Raw genomic sequence first — 24,499 nt, 5'->3', positions numbered from 1 at the left:
TGCCAACACACTCGTGGTCAAACTCGTCTTATAGAATCTTCTTAGTGAAGTTAACCTCTCATGTGTATTTGCGATTTGTTACACGTGATGTATTTACTTAGTGCACACATTCAAATAGTGGATGTGAAAAATCATTAAAAATGTAAAATTTTGAATGGTAGATGTGACAAAAATGTATAATTTTGAATGGTAGATGTGATGTATTGTGTTTAATTTCTACAACAAATTTGGCCAAAAAAATCTAGTGACAAAAATAATATTTGAGAATTACACATGGGAATGGCGTAATTAGTTCATTACTTTTCTTTTCATTTTGAAAATATGATATTTTCACCTAAGATATTATAATATTTTGTTAAAATATAATAGACAAAAGAATTAATCATCGTTTTGATCCCTCGATTATGTTGTAATTACTAAATTGGTCATTGACTATCAATTTTAACCAATTAAATCTTCAACTATTGATTTCGTAATCGATTTGGTCATCTATCAAACTGATTAAGGACCAATTTGATAATTACAGAGGACCAAATCGGTTACAAAATCAGTATTGAAAATTTAATTGGTCAAAATTATTATCTAATGACTAATTTAATAATTACGGTATAGTTAAGGGACCAAAACGATTTTTAATTCTAGACAAAATAAGATAGAGTTAATTCCATTTTTGGTTCTAGATTTATAGGTGACATTCCACTTTTAGTCATCTTTTATCAAAACATTCATATTTGGTCCTAGTATTATTGTGGCATGACCATTTTTGGTCTTCCGTCAACAAAATTGTTGAAATATTGTTAAATACAATGGTATTTCGGTCTTCAATTACATATTTTTTCAAAAAAATAAAAATAAAAATATAGCAGAGTCAACTTACTTTGTATAAAAATGATTGAAAAACCATTGTATTTAACGACATTTCAACAATTTTGTTGATGGAGGACCAAAAATGGTCATGCCACAATAATACTAGGACCAAATGTGGATGTTTTGATAAAAGATGACTAAAAGTGAAATGTCACCTATAAATCTAGGACCAAAAATGGAATTACTCAAATAAGATACTAGTAAAAGATTATCGGGAATAAAAAAAAAATCACATAATTAATGCAGTTACTTTTTAGGAAAAGAATAATAAATAAATAAATAAAAGTGACAACACAATTATTCCAAGCTAATTATTAGCTTCTGGTATTGGATCTGTAATTCCGTGTACATTATACAGTCTTTTACTGCTCCGTATTATTTTAAAATAAAATATATAAATAAATAAGTATTAAAATGAAAAGAAAAAAGTTTCCCCCATGATACAGAACTCTGCATCCAACCAGAAAGCTGTCGCTCCTCTCTCTCTCTGTTTTCTCTCTCTATACGTCAATGGCGAATCTGTTTACAGCGTAGAGCCATTATCGACGGTCCAGCGTACAGAGACGTCAACCGCCTTGTACTCAAAACTGACCGGTAAGCTTTATTATTGCTACGTAATGATGATGATTTTGTTGACGTGTGTGATGTGTTGTGTTGTGGATTTGATTTTTGAGCTCGAGATCTTACTCGTTATAATGCTCTGGATGTTAAAATGCAATCTCAATTGTGGTCACTGTGCGGATTATCGTGTGTTGTTGTTGTTGTATTTGTGATTCATGCGGAATTTGGCGTTTAATTTGCAGGTTGATCTGAGAGTCTGCTCGTCGGATTTGTTGAGAGACGACTAGTTTCGGAAGTTGTGGAGTGGTGAATTTTGAGGAGCTGTAGTGGCGGCATTATTAGCTTTCAGAGGAGTAGTTTTCTGATCTGAATTTGGCTTTTTTTGGTTATGATATGATTTAGTGGTTGTAGGATTAGTTTTGCTGAATCTTAGTTTCGTTATGTGATTCCGGTGGTGCCTGATGATAGGTCGTAGTGGTAGTGTTTGTGATTGTTGGATGTTCAGGTTGATCAATAGCTAGTACTTTTGGTTTTATCTGCTGGGCAATTAAAGGGGCTTGCAGAATTTGGACATGAGAAGCCCTTGGTTCAAAAAACTATCTCTGGTTTTCGGCCCTAGACCGCCGCTTAACTGGATACTCTTGCTTATTGTCAGCATCTGTGTGCTAATAGCTTTATTGGGTTCCTCTTCTTCTAGTTCTTTTGATTCTGTTACTTCAACTGCAAAACCTGACATTTATACAAACTATAGAAGGCTAAAGGAGCAAGCGGCTAGTGATTACTTAGAGCTAAGGAGCATTACCTTGGGAGCTAACCATGTAAAGGATGTTGGTCTTTGTAACAAGGATAGAGAGAACTATGTGCCTTGCTACAATGTGTCTGCACATTTACTAGCTGGCTTTAAGGATGGGGAGGAGCTTGATCGGCATTGTGAGATTTCACGAGGTTGGCAGCAGTGTTTGGTTCGTCCTCCCAAGGACTATAAGATTCCTCTGAATTGGCCATCAGGCAGGGATGTCATCTGGAGTGCAAATGTGAAATTAACCAAAGACCACTTCCTGTCATCTGGAAGTATGACAAAAAGGTAATTCTATCTGATTAAATACACTGTTAATAAGAGCTTTTGGCACTACTGAATTCATTTATGGAAAAGTCATTAAAGGCAAAGGCTTACGAAGTCTTCTGCATTGAATGATTTACCTTTTAGAGACTACCTAGAGATTCGAGCTGGGTGTGAAAATATAAATATTGCTCTCATTACTAGTCGCGATATTTTCTCAGGCTAATGTTACTAGAAGAGAATCAGATAGCTTTTCATTCTGAGGATGGAATGGCAGATGATGGTGTCAAAGATTACTCTTACCTAATTGCAAAGATGATAGGGCTGGGAAATGACCATGAACTTTTTCAAGCTGGCGTAAGTTTTACCTAGCTATCTCTAAGCAAATACTTGTCTGGTTTCAGAGGACTGATGTTTCTTTTTTTGCTTTGTTACTATTCTCCTCTTTTCTTTAAAGTATTACTTGGTAAATACCTAATGTAATAGTATATGCTCAGCTTTGTGCCACTGAAAGCATGATTTTGAACAACTATACTTGGACTTAAGATGTATCTCTGCTGCTGATAACAGGTGCACAAAGTGTTAGATATTGGCTGTGGGTTTGGTAGCTTTGGGGCTCACTTACTCTCACTGAAGTTGATGCCTCTCTGTGTAGCAGCATATGAGTCTTCAGGTAGCCAAGTCCAATTAGCACTTGAGAGAGGGCTTCCAGCAATTATTGGAAACTTCATTTCAAAACAACTTCCATTTCCAGCATTGTCATATGATATGGTTCATTGTGCTCAGTGTGGAATCCGATGGGACAAAAAAGGTAGCTGCATCAATGAAATTCCCAATGAATCTTCATTCTCATTACCTTTTCTCTGTACTTTTATGGCTTATATAGTCGATTGACTAATACATGTCTAGTTAATTTATATTTTTGTAGGGAAATAGTTTTCATTCATGTTAACATTATTGTAACTATTTTTATCTACAAATATGTTTACTTGTAGCACCTAGCTAATTATTGGATCCACTTTTTTAAAAATTGCCTATTTTCTTTACATCCTCATCCCAGCCAATTTAAGACTCCATTCTAAGAATAAAGAAGTTTGATTCATTATAAATTGTTTCCATTCCAGACTGATGTTTCACAGGGGTCAATGTTATTAATGTATCTATAATAGGCACAAGATATTTATTCATTCCCCTCTATCTAATAATATGAAACATACATTGTAAGCTACGCTGAAATCAAGGATCCTTTGCTTATGAGATTATTGTTCATTTGTAATTATTCTGGATTTTCTAGAATTGGAATAAAAGGGTGCATTTGTACCATTATACCAACCAGAATTTGTGAAGTATTATGTTAAATACTTCCTAGTAATGTAACACAGCAATGGACACCATGGGTAAAAGATTTTGTATGTAGAATATATCTTTGTTACATGTAAATAATGATTTTTTTAACCATGAATCTATTTTGATTTTGCAAATCAGATGGGCTATTTCTTATTGAAATTGATCGAATACTCAAGCCTGGAGGTTATTTTGTTTTAACCTCACCCACAAGCCAGCAACAAGGCAGTTCTATCAGTACTAAGTCAGGAAGTGTGTCAACTCCATTTGAAGAGTTCACCAAGAAAATATGTTGGGATCTTATAGGACAACAAGGAGAGACTTTCATGTGGCAGAAGACACTTGATTCTCAATGTGTATCTATGTAAGTCTAGTGAGAGAGCAATTATCAAGAAGCCACTCTCAATTTATTCCAGAACTACTATGGATGAAACTTAATTGTTTCTTATGCTATATACATACACTCATTCACACACACCTTCCCGATATTGACATTTGTCGAGTCTTATCCTGTACCCTAAACTTGATTGATTTTTTTACTTTCTATTTCTTTTCCTTTCTCTTTGATTGCATTGTGTCTACTATTAAGCCCTTCAATCCCACTAATATACTTTTGGTTCTATGCTGCAGCAAGCAGAGAACTGTGCCTGCATGTAAAGGAGAGGATATTCAAACATATTATCAGCCTCTTGCTCCTTGTATTTCTGGGACAACCAGTAATAGATGGATTCCAGTCCACACCAGATCTGATTCTCTAAACTCAAGTGACCTTCTAATTCATGGAAAGTATTTTATTTCAATTTGGTTGTTCTGTGGTACTGTGTGCTAGCCCACCTTCAAAGAACTAATATTCTGTTGTTGAGCAGGTATTCATCCTGATGATTTCTATGAAGACTCAGAGTTCTGGAGGTCTTCTTTAAGAAACTATTGGTCAGTTCTTTCACCCTTAATTTTCTCTGACCATCCAAAGAGGCCAGGTGATGAGGATCCATTGCCTCCACATAATATGGTTCGCAATGTGATGGATATGAATGCACATTATGGCGGTTTAAATGCTGCATTATCTGAGGCAAGAAAATCAGCATGGGTGATGAATGTTGTTCCTCTTGGGGCGCGCAATACACTTCCTCTCATACTTGATCGAGGTTTTGTAGGTGTTCTGCATAACTGGTAATTTTCAGTTGGCTTTTGTTTAAAAGAATAATTTTAGCTTGTGTTTTGCATGACTGATTATTTCGGTTCACTTTTATAGTTTTATTTAAATGACTACTTATAATAAGCTTGTGTATAGCATCCATGAAAGAATTAAAGTTGGTGGTCACAAAAAAGAAAACATTTTCATCATGTTACATGGAAAGTATTCTGAGTGAAAAAGTAATTTCTTTATCATCTTTCATTATTTGGAAGATGTATTTTGCTATATCTATAAATTCCTAAAACTTAACAGAGAAGATGCTTATGGTGAATTTGTTTTCCTCATTGTGCAAATTTACTTGCATATTGTAGACATCTTAACTTGTTCCATAGTGTTATTGTTTTTTGGAGGAAAGGGTAGTAGTGACTAGAAATTTCTCTAATGAATGACGGCCAAATATTTAAGCATCTTAGCACATTTAAGCACATACATTCACATATTGTGTATGCATCTTAGCTTGTCTTTTGGCTCTTGTTTCGGGAGGCCATGATATTTCATGACTGTAAGATCTGTATTTTATGGCTTCCGTATAAAGTTGATGGGTCATATCTCTCAAGGTTTACAGATAATTTAGATAATTAGTTTGTAGGCAGTATATTCTGAATCAATAATTGTGATTAAGATTGTACGTTTACAGAACTTGAATATTTAGCACTATACTGCAGTTAGTTTACAGCTCAATGGGGGAAAAAGCTATGAAATTTGAGAAAGAAAATCTGAAAGGATATTAGAGGCTTAACCTAATCCTCTTCCCTTCATGTTACTAATACAGTTACTAGACACTAGTAGGATAATAAAGTACCAGTGGTGACAATAATAGATACTTGCTTCAAGAGAGTGTTCATGTTCTTGAGTTTGATGTGCTGCTTCTTGCTCAACACTTGCTTCACGAGAGTTGTTCATGTTCTTGATTGCTGATTTGATGTTCTAACATTGGGCCAGGTGTGAACCCTTTCCTACGTACCCCAGAACATACGACATGATTCATGCCAGTGGACTCCTCTCACACCATAACTCACAAGGCTGCAGTATGACTAACCTACTTTTTGAAATGGATCGCATCTTGCGGCCTGAGGTAATGATACTCGAATCTCGATTGTTCCCTACCCTTGCCTTTGCTGCATCTTTACGCATATAAGATGTTCTCAATTGTCTGCTCCACTTATTGCTTGAAGTGTACTATTAGCTAGTGTTTTACATCTCGGGAGTCCACTTATCATTTTCCTTACTATTAACAGGGCTGGGTAATACTCTCCGATAGAGTGGGCCCCATAGAGAAGGCGCGTATGTACGCCACACAGCTCCGCTGGGAAGCTAGAGTGATTGACCTCCAAAATGGAAGCGATCGGCGGCTACTCATATGCCAGAAGCCATTCCTCAGAAAATGATTTTACTTAGAGATGAAACTCCCCCAACCAGATGATCATCATCCAGTACTCCTTAACCCGGGTAATGGTCTAGATTCTCTGTTCTTTTCTGGGGTTGGAACCAGAAAGCTAAGGGGAATTTTATTTATTAATTTCTGCTAAAAAGATCCATGAAAGCCTCACAAAATTGCAGCTTCGCGTGGTGTTTTTATGAATGGAGCCCCAAGAAGATGATGAAACTATAATTTTTATTTTTTTTTCTGAAACTGTAGAGTGAAACTTTTCTTCAGTAATTAGTCCCAGCACAGATAGAAAGGAAATTTTTTTTGGTTGAAAGAGAAGTGTGTAGCTATTCATTCATCCCTTTTTGTTTCTATTACTTTTCGGTTAAGTAGTATTTTTTTTTTTTTATTGATTTTGTAATTGAAATGGATGCCTTTGTACTGAACATACTTAAGGATGCAAGAGTCGATCATAAATATTATAGTGCTCGGAATTTCTTTGTTCTATGAACAAATACCCTTTCACCCCTCCTTTAGTTCTTATTTCTGTACATAGGATCATGTAATATATAACTTGACTCGATGAATTCAGCTCGACTTCGGAATAGCTAACGATATATTAGTATAAGAGATTAGCAAACTCAATGGTAGGGGTAGTTTTTGAATTTTTGAGTGGTGTTTATACCTAATATAATTTGTAACACGACGATACAAAATGAGACATGTTAGCGTTTAGTTTTAACATGTTGACGGGTCAACTTGTCTAATACTCTAATCCATTAAGAACCTATTAATATTAGTCTTAGTTATGTTTAATTTTTTAGATATTATTTTATCATTTTATGAATATTATGGTATATTATGAATTGAATATATTTATTATTCTGTTAGATTAAAAAAAAATTGTATTAACTTGTCCAACAGGTGCCCATTATGGTTATGCCAGCTTGTTTAACTCGTTTAACAATTGCGTTCGTATTTAGAACTTTAACGCGTTAACTTTAACGAGTTGTGCTCATGTTTAGACTTATTGTGTTTCCATTATTATCGTCTGTAATAATATTAGAGTGGTCATCCATTAGCGACTACTCTAACGCACACACATGTTCTAACCACTTACCATTTTTTTTTATTATTAAATTTTTTATTGACAAAAAATCCACCCATCCTTCTTCCTTCTCCCCGGCCCCAACTCAGCCAAAAACACCTTTTACTCATGAAAAATCCCTTAACAGGGATGCTCTAATAGGATTGCTAGGTTGCTGCTGAAATACTTGAGCAATGGACTTAATTGAATAATCTAGCTAGCATGTTAATGCAATGCAGATTGTGCAGTGGTGCAGGAAATTAAAAATTCCTTTTATGTCTACTCTTTATAATGAATGTCATTAAAAGCACTACATACCACCTTGTATTGCCCTGAACAAATCCATGCCAAGATCTAGGACATTGCAAATTAATTCAAACAATAATCAAACACAAATTTACACTCCCACGAGTGTTGTAGAGGAGCATATGATCTCTTCGGTACTTGAGGGCAAAATGGATTGTGGGATTTACATACAAAATTGATGGATTGTTATATACTTATATAACCTTGATAAGAATTAAATTTGTAACTTTATAGCATAATATTCATACTCAATCGATTGAGACGACGTCGTCCTGTATATAGTGTAAATATCATTACATATAATTACATTTTGTATGCACGAATAAATTGTGTGAGATTATCTCACATAAAACGTGTAATATTTTTTAAATGAAACGTAATACTTATGTGTTTTTAAAAGGTATTATATTGTAATTAAAAAGTATTATGTATTTCACGTGATGCATAATTATTTAATTAACTTTTTAAAATTTTAAGCATGGAATCACTAACAAGCCAGAAAAAGTTTCCCGAACCCGACTCCAGTAATTACTCAACCTTTAATTTGTCCGATTCTAACGCCCATGCCATACCTCATCTTCCTCTTTCTTCTCCCATACCCTTTTCTCACCAGAAAGAAAAATCTGAGAAAAACATTCATTTCCATCTCTGTCCTGAGAATACCAAAAGAAATAATCATCAAAAGCTTCCCTCTCCGATCACCGAATCTCAAAACAACGCCAAAATGTTATCAGAAAAGGAAAGAGAGAACCACGTTTACCTCGCCAAGCTCTCCGAGCAAGCCGAGCGCTACGACGGTTAACTTCTCATCATCTCTTTCTCCATTCTCGATTTTCTAATTTTATTTATTTATTGATTGATTCATTCGTTTCTGACTGCACGAATTTCGATTCGATCGCCAGAAATGGTGGAGAGAATGAAGCAGATAGCGAAACTGGACGTGGAACTGACGGTTGAAGAGCGGAATTTGCTGTCGGTTGGGTATAAGAACGTGATAGGCGCGAGGAGGGCGTCGTGGAGGATCATGTCTTCGATCGAGCAGAAAGAGGAATCGAAGGGGAACGAAAACAACGTCAAGCTCATCAGAGCCTACCGCCAGAAGGTTGAAGACGAGCTCTCCAAAATCTGCAATGACATTCTCGAGATCATCGAGAAACACCTCGTTCCGTCCTCCAAGTCCGGCGAAGCCACCGTCTTCTTTTACAAAATGTATGAAACTTCTTTCGATTATTCGTATTCCGATCCTCTTATATGGCGTGCGTATATTTATAGGTGATTTCATTGCAATTCTTCATGGTAGAGATAGCAATTTCGCTCGATCCCACTCTAAAAAGGACAGGACTTGAGAAAGGAGACAGGGAGTTATATCCTTCTCCTGGAGCTTCCCGCCCCTGTCATGTCCATGATACATTAATTTTTTAAAATGATATATATATATAGGATTGAATAAAAAGATGCATTGATATAGTCCAGATTAACGGTCCTGATCAGCCCTTGATATGGATCTGTACACTTCTCAAAGTGAGAGATATTTACAAAAATATCATTATTTCATTTTGAAAGTGCATACGTATATACTATACTATCGAATGCATAGATTTTTATACTATCAAATGCATATGCTTATATTACAAAGTTTGAAAATTCTTCTCTTTTTTTTTTTTTTAGAGTCGGCTCATATCTCTTCTATTTTTTACCCAATCTCACTCTCTCACACACACATACATAAAAGAATCTAATATTTAAATATTAATAATTATATTTAATTACGACTATAGGATTGACATTTCGTTCTCTCCATAATTCATGTGACAATAGAGATGTGAAAATTTTTCTATTTCTCGTTGGAAATTGAAATTGAAGTCGGGGTAGGGATGATGAATATACTCATTTCCTGGTGCCATTTCTATTGGATGATCGGGAAAGTAGATGGAAATTTACAATTTTCCATGAGTAATACTACTACTCGCATTTCTTACTCTATTTTTTATTTTTTTTTTGTTGATGTATCATTCTTTGATTGATTTAAACAACAAAATAAATTATCATTTTTATTCATTTAATTTTCTTTCCCAATAAAATTTATACACATGACATAAATTATATAGTACTATCATTTACCTTTTTGAGCAGTGTTATACTGTTATGTGACAGTTTTGGTGTATTTGTGTCAGGAAAGGTGACTATTTCAGGTATCTTGCTGAGTTCAAGAATGACTCTGAGAAAAAAGAAGCTGCTGAGCAATCTCTCAAGGGCTATGAGGCATGTTTAATGATTTATTGTCTTGTATATAGTTTTTGTCATTTTTTTAAATTCTCGTAATCTCATTTAATATTAGTATATAAAATTTATGTGTCTGATTTAATAAAATATATTTAATTTAATATTATTATATAACTTTATATGTTTAAAAATTATATAAAAAATATTATGAACTTATTTTGATCAATAAATAATAAATACAGAATATGTCAAGTAAATTTTTAGATTATCAAGATCTTGTGGTCTAGTGGCACTCGGTCACATGAGAGAGGTGAGTTCGAGCCTCAGTGAAGTTTTGCTTGTTAGCTTAGAGTGGTTCTCAGTTCAGGATGAAAATGACATCTTTTTACGAAAGTACACTTATTTAAAATAATAAAAAAAATTGTAAACTAGTTTGTCACTTGTTAGACTGAACACTATATTCTAGTTGTTTCTTAGTACAACTCTCATAACTTGGTCCTTACAATTTTTTTAGGCGGCTTTTGCGGCGGCAAACACCGAGCTCCCATCCACTCATCCAATTCGTCTTGGACTAGCATTGAACTTCTCTGTGTTCTACTATGAGATCATGAACTCTCCAGAAAGGTAAGTCTCCACTCATCCAATTCATCTTGGACTAGCATTGAACTTCTTTGTGTTCTACTATGAGATCATGAACTCTCCAAAAAGGTAAGTCTTCACACTTCTTTGGTTGTAAAATGCTTCTTATTATTACAGTTGTTTGTGTAAACAAAAATCTTTTATTAATCATATTTGAGTCGAGTTTGAGCTAAAAAAAATTAGAATTTGATGGAATTTTAGTTAAACTTGAGTTTTTATATTTTAAAAATAAGTGGAGTTTCAAGCTTTAGTTATTTTGGTTTGATTCAGCTTGATTATATTCCTTCAAATAAAATCTTGGATTTGAGTCTCATATGCTAAATTACTAAAGTTTTAGTTAAAGCAAGCATTTAATGCAATAGCATTCAATTGTAATGGCAGGGCCTGTCATTTGGCAAAGCAAGCATTTGATGAGGCGATATCTGAGATAGACACTCTGAGCGAGGAGTCATACAAGGACAGCACCTTAATCATGCAGCTCTTGAGAGACAACCTCACACTTTGGACTTCTGATTTGCCAGAAGATGGAGGTAAAACTTATTCATTAATTAGAAAACACAAAACATCATCGGCTTGTTGAAGGTTGTGTTTCATCTCAACTGTTGAAGCTAATAACTAGACTATATATTTATATTAGCCCTAATTGGTAACATGCTTATCAGCCAATTTTAGCTTATTTAACTATTATTAATTATTTGACTTGGTTAAACATTAAATATAAGTGTTTGATCAGTTAGCTTTTTGTAACAGCTTATTGCTCCAAAATGCTAAAATTCAAAAAGCGGCTCAAAGCAGCTTTTTCGATCAGCTGTTTGAGAAAGCCATTTTGCATGTAATCAACTATAGCTAACAACTAATACCAAACATCTTTCTATAATCAGCTAATGCATGCTATCAACTAGTTAAATCTACTAACCTAATTAGCTAACAGCTCACATCTATTTACCAAACACCCCCGTTATATATTCCACTAGATGTATCTGAAAGTTAACATATTTGTCTGCTTGTTTCAGGCGAAGACACCGCAAAATCTGAAGAATCCAAAGCTGCAGAATCTCAAGTGAGTGTTCTAACTTTGAATGTCTGCAGATCCCCAACCCCCCCAATGTTAATTAGTCTTCAACTAAAACTCCTTTTCTTTTTTTCCTGAAATGGCAGAAGCAGTAATGGTGGAAACCAGCAGCCATGAATCAGTTTCCTATAATTAAGTAGCAATACCTGCTGAAGAAACATTTTACCAACAAAGCAAGGTTGCCTGCCCTATTTTTTTTTTTTTTTGTTTGTTTTATTTTGAAACTTCCAATTTTATTACTATTAGAATGTTTTATGTTGTTCTATGCTGCTGCTAAAAAGCTGATGAACAGCAACAACAAAGAGTTATATTATATTAATTTCAGTCTTTCTGCAGAAACAGAATATATATAGTTGAACATCACAGTACTGTCAAAGAACAAAGGTTTCAATTAACCTCTTATATAATTCAAATTCATGTCTTTTTAACAAGTCATCATGACTCTAGTTCTTCACTAATATAATATCAAAATATCACCAAATCTGTATTTCACTATCTATATATGAGCAGTATGATGATGACATTCCAGAACACAAAATGAGTAACTTGATGTTACTATATGATCATCAATCACTGCATATATAGTTGCATATATGGACTTCACTTCACACCTACATCTGTCATTTAAGAATCATCATCAACGATTCTTGGGGAAAAAACTTGGTGGTAGGGAAAATTCTTCCTCCTTATTCAGAATGTCTAGCTCATCATCATCTGGCTCCTGAAATGATCAAAAAGGAAGCACATGATTGAGGTTAGCTATCAGAATTCTGAATGGCATATATAGTTATTATACTAATATCATTTCACCAACCAGCATTTCCAAGTTGTAGAAGCGATCCAACAGCTTCAAAACGTCATCAGGAGTTATTTGCTTTTTCAAACTGCAAGAAGTTAACTCTTTTTAGGAGAGTACTGACAATAAAGGTAGAGATATATATAACCAGGATAATCATCAATCCTCACACACACACGCTTCTTTGTGTTGTTCTAGGAGTAGGATAAGTAGACAACACATAAGAATCTTAACAGAAAAAGAGTAATACTGCCTATACTATTACTGTTTACTCCCGACTAACACACTTTTAGGGCAACGCCATTGGTTTGAGGTTTTTTTTCTTTTTTTTTGGAGTTTTTGTGGGGTTCCTTTGCCAAGTTAGAATGAGCAATCAATAAAAAAAATTTAATAATAATAAATAAAAATTAAATAAAAAACAATTAAAGGAAGAACCAACAATGAAATCCGAAAGGTTAGAAAATCAATCACTTCCTACAACAATGGAAGACCACTCTTATACACCTCGTGCATGCTTACCTCCACCGTGTGTTAAGTTGATTCTTTTTTTTTTTTTCTTTTTACTTTTTTTTTTTTAATTTGAAAAACCAGCTCTTATATATTTCTCTCTCTAATCTACCATATCATCTCCTCTCTCCTCCAACAAAGCATAAAACCCTCCAAAAAAATCTCCTTGAGGTTGCTCTAATTCATCCAAAAAAAGTGAATTATAATTTTTAAAGAAATACTATACATATGCACACAATTTCTATTTATATTTTTTACTCCTAATTCGTCTAGATTAAAAAAAAAATCATATATTTTTTACTCCTAACTCATCTAGATTTTTTAAAAATCACATTTTTATTCCTTTCCATCAATCTGTTCTATCAATAAAATCACGAAACATGACATGAATTTTACTCATTGAGAATCCATAACCCTACTTATCATTGATAGAAGAATAGAATGGGAGATGGACGTGGTTGTGTTGTGTGTGGAATGGGACAAGAAGTAGAAAAAGTAAGTGAAGCAAACCTTCTTTGCATATGTTGGGTTAACCCATAAAGCACAAAATGGCGATGAATTCCTGCAAGAAAATCAAGAACTACTCAGAATGATCGAGCTTGTAATCCATTCTAATACGATAAACCACAGAATGATCTTTCAACAAGAATTTCATTCGACAAGAAGATCGATCAAACGGTGAAAAGTTAACGAAGCAAAACGCTCTGCGAAAAGGCCGGAAAAAAAAAATGATCGAGGAGCAAAAACATAAATAAACAAAACCTGCCTTTCAATTTGGCGGGAGGATAGATTTCAAGAGCTTCTAACAGCCGAAGCTCCATTTCCACCTGCATTTCCTCCTGCAATTCACAAACGCCAAAACACTTCAACAAAATCATTCTTCCACAATCACACACGATTTTCTCGACACGAACACACACACACACACACACACACACACACACACACACATATATACACACACACACAAGACCTCATCGATAGACGGAGAGCCTTCTGCGGACAACTCCGCCTTCTCTTCTCCCTTTTCCTTTTCCTTTATCTCCTCCACTTTCATTTTCCTTTTCCTCTTACGCGTCCAGTTCGCGCCTCTTTTTCTCCCCATTTTTCTGCTCCGATCGTACTTTCGTTCCTGGATTTGAACTTCAGGTATGAAATCTCTCACTGACTGTTCTCTGGGGGGCCTTAAATAATCCTTTTTATAACGGAAACTTACGGATAGTTGTTGGGCTGTGGCCTACCAACAATAACCAAATGAGTATTTCATTAATTGATTGTATTCTGCGTAGACAAATCTAGTTTAGAATTTCTTTAATTTCATAGGATTATTATTGATTTTTTAACATATTTGATAAGATTCGAATTCATGTATAATAAAATTGCTATTTGGGGAAGATTGCATACTAAATATTTTAATTAATAGTATGATATATGATGTGTCATTATTGAATTGAATTTATTGTTATTCGGTGAATTAATTCTTTCCGTGTGAGGTAATTACATGAAAATTATGTTAAATAATAAATAAATTTTGGTCTATATAACATATTGAGGAAATATAGCATGATCCCTGGTCAAAATATGTTCAGTTCTGTAGACCGATTGCAGAGCTTAATAGCTTGGTCTAAGAGACAAATAGCTTGCGAAAGACCTAAATAAGTATGGCCGGCTGAGCTTTCATATATCCTAAGATTGGGAGTGGGGTGGGGTTTGGGGAGGGGGGGGGATTCGCTACAATGGTCAATAACGTACGTTAGCCACGTAGTGGATTACGTGCAAGCACTATCTTTATTAGTTATAACAAACGCCACCTGGTGGCATACGTGTAATGACGCCCACAACCTATTGAAGGGGGTGCGTGCTGAGTAGTATAAATACCTCTTTTCTAATTGTGGGAGGGGAACGGGGAAGAAAAATACAAAAGCTAGTGGTTGCATATTAAAACCACTATTGTAATTTACACCAACATACATAACATTATTTTTACTTGAAAATATATAGATTTTGAGTTTTATATATATATATATATACACTCTCATTTTATTTATTAAGTATGTATTTCTTAACATGACAATCAATTATTAATATTAAAAGATAGTTTTTTGTTTTTTTTCCGGTCCTATTAGTAATGAGCACATCATAAAAGTATATATATTTGTAATGTATTTTCCTATAACTTATGAAAATGTTACGGGGTGTTTTGTTTAGGGTATATCACATAATGATTGTAATATGAATAATGAAATATAATATGTATGTCTTTATTTGGTTTAAATGAATGTGAAACCTCTTTAAGTTATGTGAGGTTTCTAAGTTTTATTTTTAATTCATTTTTATGACATTCATGGTAACAGGATCATAGAGCAATCATATTGTCCCATATTGTATGTTAGCATACTTTTCCTGATCACATTCGGTCGAAAATATAATCACGGGGTCAGGTATCTCCATTGACAATGGTCAATTCCAATATCACTTCATCGGTTATCACATGATCAATAACCAGCATGTGACAAAATTAACCTATGTGTCCATTCAAAGGATTATTTCATATCAACTTTGTCAATGGCTCACCATCATATTGTTTTTCATATCTTCAGTATAAACAGAACTCTCCCCCAATTTGTTAGGGACCGATTCAAAATTTATTTTGGACATGAATATTTACACCTATCAAATGAGATGATATCTCATCCTTCCCAACATTTTAGTTCATGTGAGTTTATAAGAGATATTACATTATTTAACAATATTTTTTGAACCAAATGTTGTCACTTAAGTGTGTGTCTCTATATATACCCTATTTTAACAAAAAAAAAAAGGTGTTTTGAGATGCATGACAAAAATTAAAAGAGGCTTCTTGCCAAAGACAGTGTGATTTAGTGGCACCCGGTTGCACCCTACATGGGAGGGGGTGTGTGCGAGCATCAGTGGAGGCGATATTGGTTCTTTGTGCTTCATTTGGTTGAGAAAGTAGCTATGACTAGATACTACATTGTAACAGAGTCAATAGTACTCAGGAAAAAAAAAAAAAAAGCTTCTTACATTCTTTTTTTTTTTTTTTCCTTCTTCTTCTTATTCTTTTTTTTGTTTTTTTTTTTGCTATACAACTATAGTAGATGATTCACAAAATCATGGACTAAAACAATAGTGGTTAGACTAAAGCTGACCGGGTGGAGACATCCTAAACTTTTCAACTACGTTGCAAAATAATTCTCTCACACCCAGAGGTCGGGTTGAAGGAGACGAAGACAAGAGCCGAGTGAAGGAGATGGTGTAGTCCACAACTGAAGAGACGAAAATTGAAAAAAAAAAAATATGCACATAAAATCAGAAAAAAAAAAAAAAGAAGACAAAAATGTTATTACCTTAAAAAGAATTTCACCGGAAAATTAAAAGTCATCGGAAGGTTCAAAAGTGTCCAAAATATGATAGTCTGGATTGTTAAATGGCAAAAACAATTGTTTGCGTTGAATTGGGAATTAGCACTAAAGACAATAGACTTTCGCTAGAATTACGAAGAAATGAAAATATCCTTGTCTAAAATAGGGTTTCACTGAAAAAGGCGTCGAAATGACCATATATAAGTGTCCAATATGATAGTCTAGGGTATTAAATGACAAAAACAATAGTACGAGACTAAATTTGAAATTGTCACAAAAAATAAAAGACCTCATTTGGAATTAACTTTAATAATAAGTATGATCATTTTGGTCTGTATACTACTTATTATCTCAATTCAATTATCATGGATAACAAACACTGAAATTGAAATTCTCAATAATTATATTCACACAAATTAAACACTAGAATTTAAATTTTTATCTCATTTTCACACTATTCATCTTTTTTTTGTTTTGTTGAAGTGAAAAAATGAAAGAGACTTCATTAAGTAAGATCCATACTCAAAGAGTGAATAATGGAAAGAAAAAGGAACAAGAAAACAATCCGAGCAGTCAAACAAGGAAAGAGCTTCCCGAGCAAAAATATTGACAATCCTATTCGCGGACCGCTTAGCAACAAAAAGCATAAGTTTGAAAAACCTGCCGCTAGATTTCTAACTTCATTTCTTAAATCAGAAAGGGAGAAGGAAAGTAAAAACTAGCCAAACTTCTTAACTCTACGCGCAAACGTGACATGCGCCAAGTCATTCATGAGATCCTCGTCACTTCCCTGGGTCAAGTAGCTCACATCATTAAGTAAATGTTTCTCATAACTTTCTCATTGCAACCAAACGCTTGTCCGAGTCAAAAGTACAATTTTCCAGTTGGAAAAACATAAATGTCCGCTTGGAAACTTCTGAGAAAGTGAGAAGTGAAGTTCTCCGCAATTTTCAAAAAAAAAAAAAAAAAAAAAAAAAAAAGTTCTCCGCAATTGATAAAGCCAGGCCCATTAGAGCACACAGGGGCCCATATTTTCCTTTAATAGTATAAAACCCACTGAGTTCTTTGGGAACAGAGGGAAGCCAGAGGGAAGAATCGGACTATCGGAGTGCTAAGCAAGCAAAGCCACTAACCGCCATGGATACACAGCAACAGCAGAGAGACGCCGCTCAGCAAGGTCAACAGGCACGTCGTTCACCGTCACAAGCCGCCGGCGCCGGTGGTGGATCAGACTTCACTCCCATACTCTTCGTGTTCTTGTCCTTTATTGCCATTTTCGTCATGGTAACTCACCTGTTCTTATGCTTGAACCCCAGTGCACGTACATATGATTTAATTGTTAAAATTGTGCATTATTGTTTAATTTTTTGTATACTTGTCCAGATTCTAGTACTGCATATCCTTCTAATTTTCTAAAGGTTTGATCTAACAGTGTACTTCTCGTGAAATGTTGAATTCAATATATTACTTGATTGCGGAGGTTTAAAATTGACGTGTAGATTTGTAGTTTAATCAACTTTTATGACTTGGACAAATTATTATACTAGACCTTGAAATCTGTAGTGTATGGACTGAGTTGTGGCGATTATACTTTGTAAAGGATGTATAGTGTTTTATTCCTGTGTTTATGAAATTGTTTACTGGCTTATTGCAGTAATTTTGCATTGATTTTCTATCTGCTGGTTATATACACCTGCACTATGTTTTGAGCATGAGTATGCATTTGAATATTCAGAAATCATTGGGATAGCTCCTTACATTGGTCCTATTTGGTAAATGGCTATTAGCGGATGCTGGGTTAGAGGGTATAATTAATTGATAATATTAGCTGATTGTAGAAAAGTGTTTGGTAAATTAGTTGTTAGCTGAAAGCTGTTTGGTATAATTTCTTTTCTCAAAAGGCTAATTGAAAAGGTTGCTTTGAGTAGCCTTTTGAAATTTAGTATTTTGGAGTTACAAAAAGCTTATTAACCAAACACTTATTGATTTTTTTATCCAAGTCAAACAACTAATAATGGTCAAATAGGCCAAAATTGGCTGATAGGCTAATTATTTACCAAACAGGGCCGTTGACTTCAATACATATCAATAAATTTAACATTGGATGTCTTGCAATGGGATTTAGGGGCATTACAGGCTGAAACATCATTTGGAATGTGAAGGAGCCTCTTAAGCACTCAACTGATAGTGCCTTTATTGTTTAGGGTAAACTTTTGGTGATGAAGAAAATTACAATTGACAATTATTTGGTGTTTTCCATGGCACAATAATAATGTTTTGGCTCCCTGTATTGGTGGATGTAAAGACCTGTAAGGTTTTAATTGGTAAACTATTTATCATATTGAAGAATGGAAGTAGTTACACTGCCAATTCTGGGGCTTATTGCTCACATTCAATGAAGGCACTTGCTATTAAATGATCATAGAACTTACAATTTACTTGTGTATGCCAATGATATGGAAACATTTACTTGCTGTAGCTCAGTTGACTTGGCTTTGGATATGATGCATATGACCTTGTTCCTATTTTGTTAATCATTTAAGGTTGAGATCATATTTGTAATAACGTAGTGTTTCATGAAAATTTTCTTTCCAATCACCGATGCAAAAAATGTGAGTTTGTGATTGTCAAATGTATTGACAGGAAATTTTCTCAGAAGCTAGTCATTTATTTACAGGTGGTGACTCCTTCGCTGTCAACTAGCAATTTTTCTACCCTACATCAAGTACCTGAAGGTCATGTTGGGGTCTACTGGAGAGGAGGTGCCCTTTTAAGCACAATAACAAATCCAGGTTAGTGATTCTTCCTTTACCTTTTGATTTAAATTTAACTCCTGCTTCCACGGTATATAATGCATTCTTCTGATTTTGAATTTTGAGATTATTAAAGAGTCCTATGTTACTTTTTAGGTTTTCATTTGAAACTGCCCCTTATTACTCAATTTGAACCCATTCAAGTCACTCTTCAGACTGATTTAGTAAGATTGTATCTAGATCTTTATTCTTTTGTTGCTAGATTGTTGTTTCTAAATATATCTAAGAATGTTGTTAAATGCTTGCTAAACTGTAGGTGAGGGATATTCCATGTGGAACAAAAGGAGGTGTAATGATCAATTTTGAGAAAATTGAAGTATAACTCTGAGGTCTTGTTGATCACATCCAATGTATTTTGCTAATTTTATTTGGTTTAACCCATATCTATTTGGTTATTATGCCTTTAGGTTGTTAACCGCCTTCGAAAGGAACATGTGTATGACACCCTGCTCAACTATGGAGTAAATTATGACAACACATGGATATATGACAAAATCCATCATGAAATTAATCAGTTCTGCAGCAGCCACAGCCTTCAACAAGTTTATATTGATATGTTTGATCAGGTAATAATAGATGTGAAATAAAGCCTTGAACAAGTTGATGTATATAATTGTGATTTAAAATAAATTCAGCGCTCTAATGCTAAAGTTTGTGATTCCAGTGTTTACTCTGTTAGAGGAAGTTTAAGTATTTCTTAATTTTTAATAAAATTACTTATGCATAACCTTATGCTTATGTTGAGATCATTAATATTGAGCTTATGAGCTACAAAGCAGCAATGAACCTCCATAAAAGGAAATGGAGAAGGATGCACACCCCTCTCCCTAGGATAATATGCTAAAGAAAAGGATATCTACTGTATTGTTGAATGTTACTCCTGAAAACTTTAATGGGGTTCCTTGTTACAATTTCCAGATTGATGAGAAAATGAAAGATGCTCTTCAGGCCGACTGCACACGTTATGCTCCTGGTATTGAAATTATCAGCGTACGTGTCACAAAACCAACCATACCAGAAAGCATAAGAAGAAACTTCCAACACATGGAAGAGGAGCGCACTAAGGTGAATGTGACATCCAGCGATGTTTTTCATACTATCACACTTCCATAGCTCTTGATTGTCAGGCTTGATATATCTAAAGCATCAAAATCTAACATCCGGTTTGTCTTTAGGATGTGTAGATTTAATTGCTCATTTTCTTATCCTTCAGAATTCTAATAGTTTCCTTTCTTCACTAGTGGCAGATTCAAACAGGGTGACCATGCTGATGATTTTATTTTACAACAGATCTATATAGATTTCACATTATGTTTCTTTGTCGTTGGCTTTCTTATGTTCGTTCTGAAGCAGAAGAGCAGATTTATTTTACTGGCAAAAGGTTTTGTTAACAAAGAAACTTTGCATGAATAATTTTTGTAGGTCTTGATTTCTGTGGAGAGACAAAGAGTTGCTGAGAAAGAAGCAGAGACACAGAAGAAGATTGCTATCAGTGAAGCCGAAAAGAATGCTCATGTGAGTAAGATTCAGATGGAACAAAAGCTGATGGAGAAAGACAGTGCAAGGAAGGAAGAGGAAATTGCTAATGCGATGTATCTAGCACGTGAGAAAAGTTTGGCAGATGCTGCATACTATCGGTGAAACCTTCTTACTTTTGTTTGTCACTTTTTTTTCGTAATAATATCAGGAGCACACATGTGATGAGTCTCGCATGTCTGGTGTTTATCAGCACAATGAAAGAAGCAGAAGCTAACAGGTTGAAGCTCACACCACAGTTTCTGGAACTCAAATTTATTGAAGCAATTACAAACAACTCAAAAATGTTCTTCGGGAACAAGGTTGGATCATGTTCTTTCTGCTCTAGTTATTCTGCTTCTTCATAGAGTTGTGTACTTAAGGGGTCTTTATTTTTAGGTACCAAATATGGTTCTTGATCAAAGGATCCTTGGGAACTACCTCCAAGAGTTCTCCGAGAAGGAGAAATCTGAAGCCTAAGCCCCCAGTGTTACATTACTTTTGTGGCTTAAGAGTGGACTTTTATATACAACTGCAAATGGAGGAAAATAATACTTCCTTTTTGTTTATAGTTTTGTGTAATTTCCTCAGCTATTACAGTGTTTCTCTACAAAAGGTGTTCCCCCTTCTCTAGGAGAGTGTAAATTACTGAAATAATATTTTGACTATAATTATTTTATCACTACAGTTTTTATTTTCAATTATCAAATTTGTACTATTGTTTCTTTGAAGATATATATTTATTTTAGTCTTTGAGAAAAAGATACAATTATTCTATATGAATACGGGAACCTTCGAACTATATATATATAGTATCTAAGTAGCTACAGCAAGAAGGGCATTTGGTCTAGTGGTATGATTCTCGCTTAGGGTGCGAGAGGTCCCGAGTTCAATTCTCGGAATGCCCCATCATTTTCCATTTCTGCACATTTCATTTCCAGTTTCTATGAATGTCCCAACCCATCATTTTCCATTTCTGCACATTTTATTTCCAGTTTCTATGAATGTCCCAACTCCCATGTGGCCATGTGCTCCTTTTTTAACATTTTAATTCCAGTAGAGTTTGTGACAGATAAACATAATCCGTATTTGTTTTAAGGAAAATGTTTCCATTGGGTTTTTTTTTTTTTTTTTTTTCAACCGATAAAAAGTTGTCACAGTTAGGGATGACCACGGTTCGGTTCGAACCGGAACCGGAACCGTCCGTACGGTTCCGGTTCCGAACCGGAACCGGACGGTTCCAGTTTGGAACCGTGTATATTTATATATATAGTATTGTATTATATACTAAATAACATATATATTATATTATATATACTAAATAACATATATTATATATTATATATTATATTATATATTACTAAATAACATATATTATATATATTATATATTATATTATATATTACTAAATAACATATATTATAATATAATATATATTATATTATGTAATATGTTAAATAATGTTAACATACAAGCAATAGCGCATCAGCGCTAATTGAAGCAACAATGCATTTTGCATTGTTGCGTCCAGCGCTGATGCGCTAAAACAAAAAAAAAAATTTTTAAAAAAAAATGAGAAGTCCGGTTCTAACCGGCGGTTCCAACCGGAACCGTCTAGGTAAGGTTCCGGTTCCGGTTCCGGCTATCTTGGAACCGTGAACCGGCGGTTCCGAACCGGAACCGAACCGTGGACACCTCTAGTCACAGTGACATTAAAAAAAAAAAAAAAAGTACTTTTCATAAGAACATAGCATTAACCAGGACTAGGACTTAATATGATACTTCAATTTTATTCAATACAAAAAACAATTATATTCTTGTCATAACTTACAACTTTATAGAATACATAAATACTTGCATAATTTAACATAATATACTCTTTTGAACCTTTTTATTCCAGTAGAATTTAGGACAGTAAACATAGTTCATATTTGGTTTAATATGGTATTTCATTTTAAATTATCCAAATAGTATAAATTATAAAATTTTAAAATAATTTTGTTTGATAAAAATAAATAATACGGAGTATTATATTTTCAGCATAACCTATAACTTTATAAAATATATAAATATTTGCATAATTGACCATGATATACTCTTATAAGGTTTCTAACTTATTATATTCAATTAGACTATTAGAGACAAACAAATATATGAGTCCATACTCCATAAGCCATAGGAGTAACAACTTCGCCAAGAGTAGGTAGATATTCCCTCAATTCAAACTAGTATATAATTAATTAAATGGCAACGTGTGTGTTGGTGTATGTTGATTGATGGCACTATTTTACATGTTTATTCATAATAAGAAAAGTGGAAAGTCAGCCATATTTATCCTCACAATATTATGGAGTAGTTAAGATTTTAAGGACAGAATAATTAATAATTACGCAGGAAGATGGTAAGTTTGAACTTCAAATTTGATGACTCTTTAATGTCCTGATTTTAAAAACGGGTGGATAAGATAAATCGTAGGATATATTTTATTTAGTTAACTGGTCTCCATATACTTGTACATTAGTGTCTAATCTATACCTTAGAACTGTTAACAAAAATAAAATTTCTCAAACTTATTTTGAATTTGTTAACCAGTTAAGCTGTGTTCCGACATCTAGGCAGGTAGATTGTAAAGTGTTAGATGATGATGATTTTCGAAACGTGGAGGAAAGATCCAAGAAAGTGAAATGAAAATGAAAGGTGGGTGAAGTGACTATATACATTGTTAGCAATGAAAGGTTTTTTTTTTTTAATAGTAAAAAAATAAAATGATATAGCAATTATTTTTTGGGTGTTTGTTTGTTTAATTTGGCTCAAAATTAACCTAATTATATTTTGATTAATCCAGTTAATTGACTGAATTAACAAAAATTTTATTGTATATAATATATTTTATAAAATATAAAATAAATATTTCATATATTTATTTATTATTGATTCGATGAATTTCAAATTGTTTAACAAAAATTTTATTTTATATAATATAGTTTATAAAATATAAAATATATATTTCATATATTATATTTATTTATTATTGATTCGATGAATTTCAAATTGTTTAACCATATTAGCCGGTAAATGATTTTTCCAATATAATTAACCATTAATTTAGCCAAAAAATTGTTATCAACTAAATTAATTCAATTAATTAATGATTAACCAAAATAATTTGATAAACGATTAACCAAAATTATTTTGGAAGATAATGTGGTGTTTAGTAAATACAATCATTATTGCGTGGACCATGGTCCACACAGCAGTGTGGACCATGGTCCACACAGCAGTGTGGACCAAAAATAACAAGTACATTATTTTTGTACTGAAGGTACATTATTTTTGTATTGTAGGTACATTATTTTAGGGTACATTATTTTTGTACTGAAGGTACATTATTTGATATATACTATCAAATAATGTATCTACAGTACAAAAATAATGTACCTTCAGTACAAAAATAATGTACTTTTTATTTTTGGTCCACACAGCTGTGTGGACCATGGTCCATGCAATAATTTGCCTAGTAAATAGTTGTTGACTAATAGTATTAGATAATTGGGTTAGTAGTTTGATTAGTTGATAGTATTAAATGATAGATGACTTTGATGATTTTACCCAATTAAGTCCTCCGTTAACAATTCCGTTAGTTGATGGTTAAAAGTAGGGTTAATATGGTAAATCCTCCTTCCTCCCTTTTGGTCAAATTGCCATCTTTTTTATCGGCTCATTTCTCCTGCGTTTTCTTTCCGACCGTAAAAAAAAAAAAAA

At 33.7% G+C, this 24,499-nt stretch overlaps 3 protein-coding genes and 1 non-coding gene across 4 annotated transcripts; 3 read left to right on the top strand and 1 right to left on the bottom strand.

Moving 5' to 3' along the window:
* Nucleotides 1-1,308: 1,308 nt before the first annotated feature.
* On the top strand, nucleotides 1,309-11,897 carry LOC116025208 (probable methyltransferase PMT5). Its single transcript, XM_031266351.1, has 14 exons — nucleotides 1,309-1,461; nucleotides 1,671-2,512; nucleotides 2,710-2,845; nucleotides 3,059-3,299; nucleotides 3,974-4,196; nucleotides 4,463-4,614; nucleotides 4,699-5,002; nucleotides 5,970-6,102; nucleotides 8,703-8,998; nucleotides 9,964-10,051; nucleotides 10,527-10,636; nucleotides 11,033-11,181; nucleotides 11,665-11,715; nucleotides 11,810-11,897. Exons 2-14 carry the CDS (start codon nucleotides 2,001-2,003, stop codon nucleotides 11,857-11,859), a joined length of 2,445 nt encoding a protein of 814 aa, XP_031122211.1. The 5' UTR covers nucleotides 1,309-1,461; nucleotides 1,671-2,000; the 3' UTR covers nucleotides 11,860-11,897.
* A 463-nt stretch (nucleotides 11,898-12,360) lies between these two features.
* On the bottom strand, nucleotides 12,361-14,131 carry LOC116024426. The gene is made up of 5 exons (XM_031265319.1): nucleotides 14,000-14,131; nucleotides 13,793-13,865; nucleotides 13,537-13,588; nucleotides 12,538-12,607; nucleotides 12,361-12,444 (listed from the first exon to the last, which is right to left on the bottom strand). The coding sequence occupies exons 1-5, from the start codon at nucleotides 14,129-14,131 to the stop codon at nucleotides 12,361-12,363; spliced, it is 411 nt and encodes a 136-aa protein (XP_031121179.1).
* Nucleotides 14,132-17,465: 3,334 nt separating this feature from the next.
* LOC116024659 (erlin-2-B) lies at nucleotides 17,466-21,462 on the top strand. Its single transcript, XM_031265612.1, has 9 exons — nucleotides 17,466-17,693; nucleotides 19,087-19,201; nucleotides 19,319-19,386; nucleotides 19,479-19,538; nucleotides 19,630-19,788; nucleotides 20,141-20,287; nucleotides 20,645-20,859; nucleotides 20,952-21,060; nucleotides 21,137-21,462. The coding sequence occupies exons 1-9, from the start codon at nucleotides 17,547-17,549 to the stop codon at nucleotides 21,215-21,217; spliced, it is 1,101 nt and encodes a 366-aa protein (XP_031121472.1). The 5' UTR covers nucleotides 17,466-17,546; the 3' UTR covers nucleotides 21,218-21,462.
* Nucleotides 21,463-21,573: 111 nt separating this feature from the next.
* Nucleotides 21,574-21,645, top strand: TRNAP-AGG. The gene has a single exon. It is a non-coding gene; the product is annotated as a tRNA-Pro (tRNA).
* The last annotated feature ends 2,854 nt before the right edge of the window (nucleotides 21,646-24,499 follow it).

This window comes from Ipomoea triloba, chromosome 7 (assembly GCF_003576645.1).
Source record: "Ipomoea triloba cultivar NCNSP0323 chromosome 7, ASM357664v1".
NCBI classification, from domain to species: Eukaryota; Viridiplantae; Streptophyta; class Magnoliopsida; order Solanales; family Convolvulaceae; genus Ipomoea; species Ipomoea triloba.
Note: the sequence above shows the minus strand (reverse complement) of the source record. Positions and strands in the feature narration are given on the sequence as shown.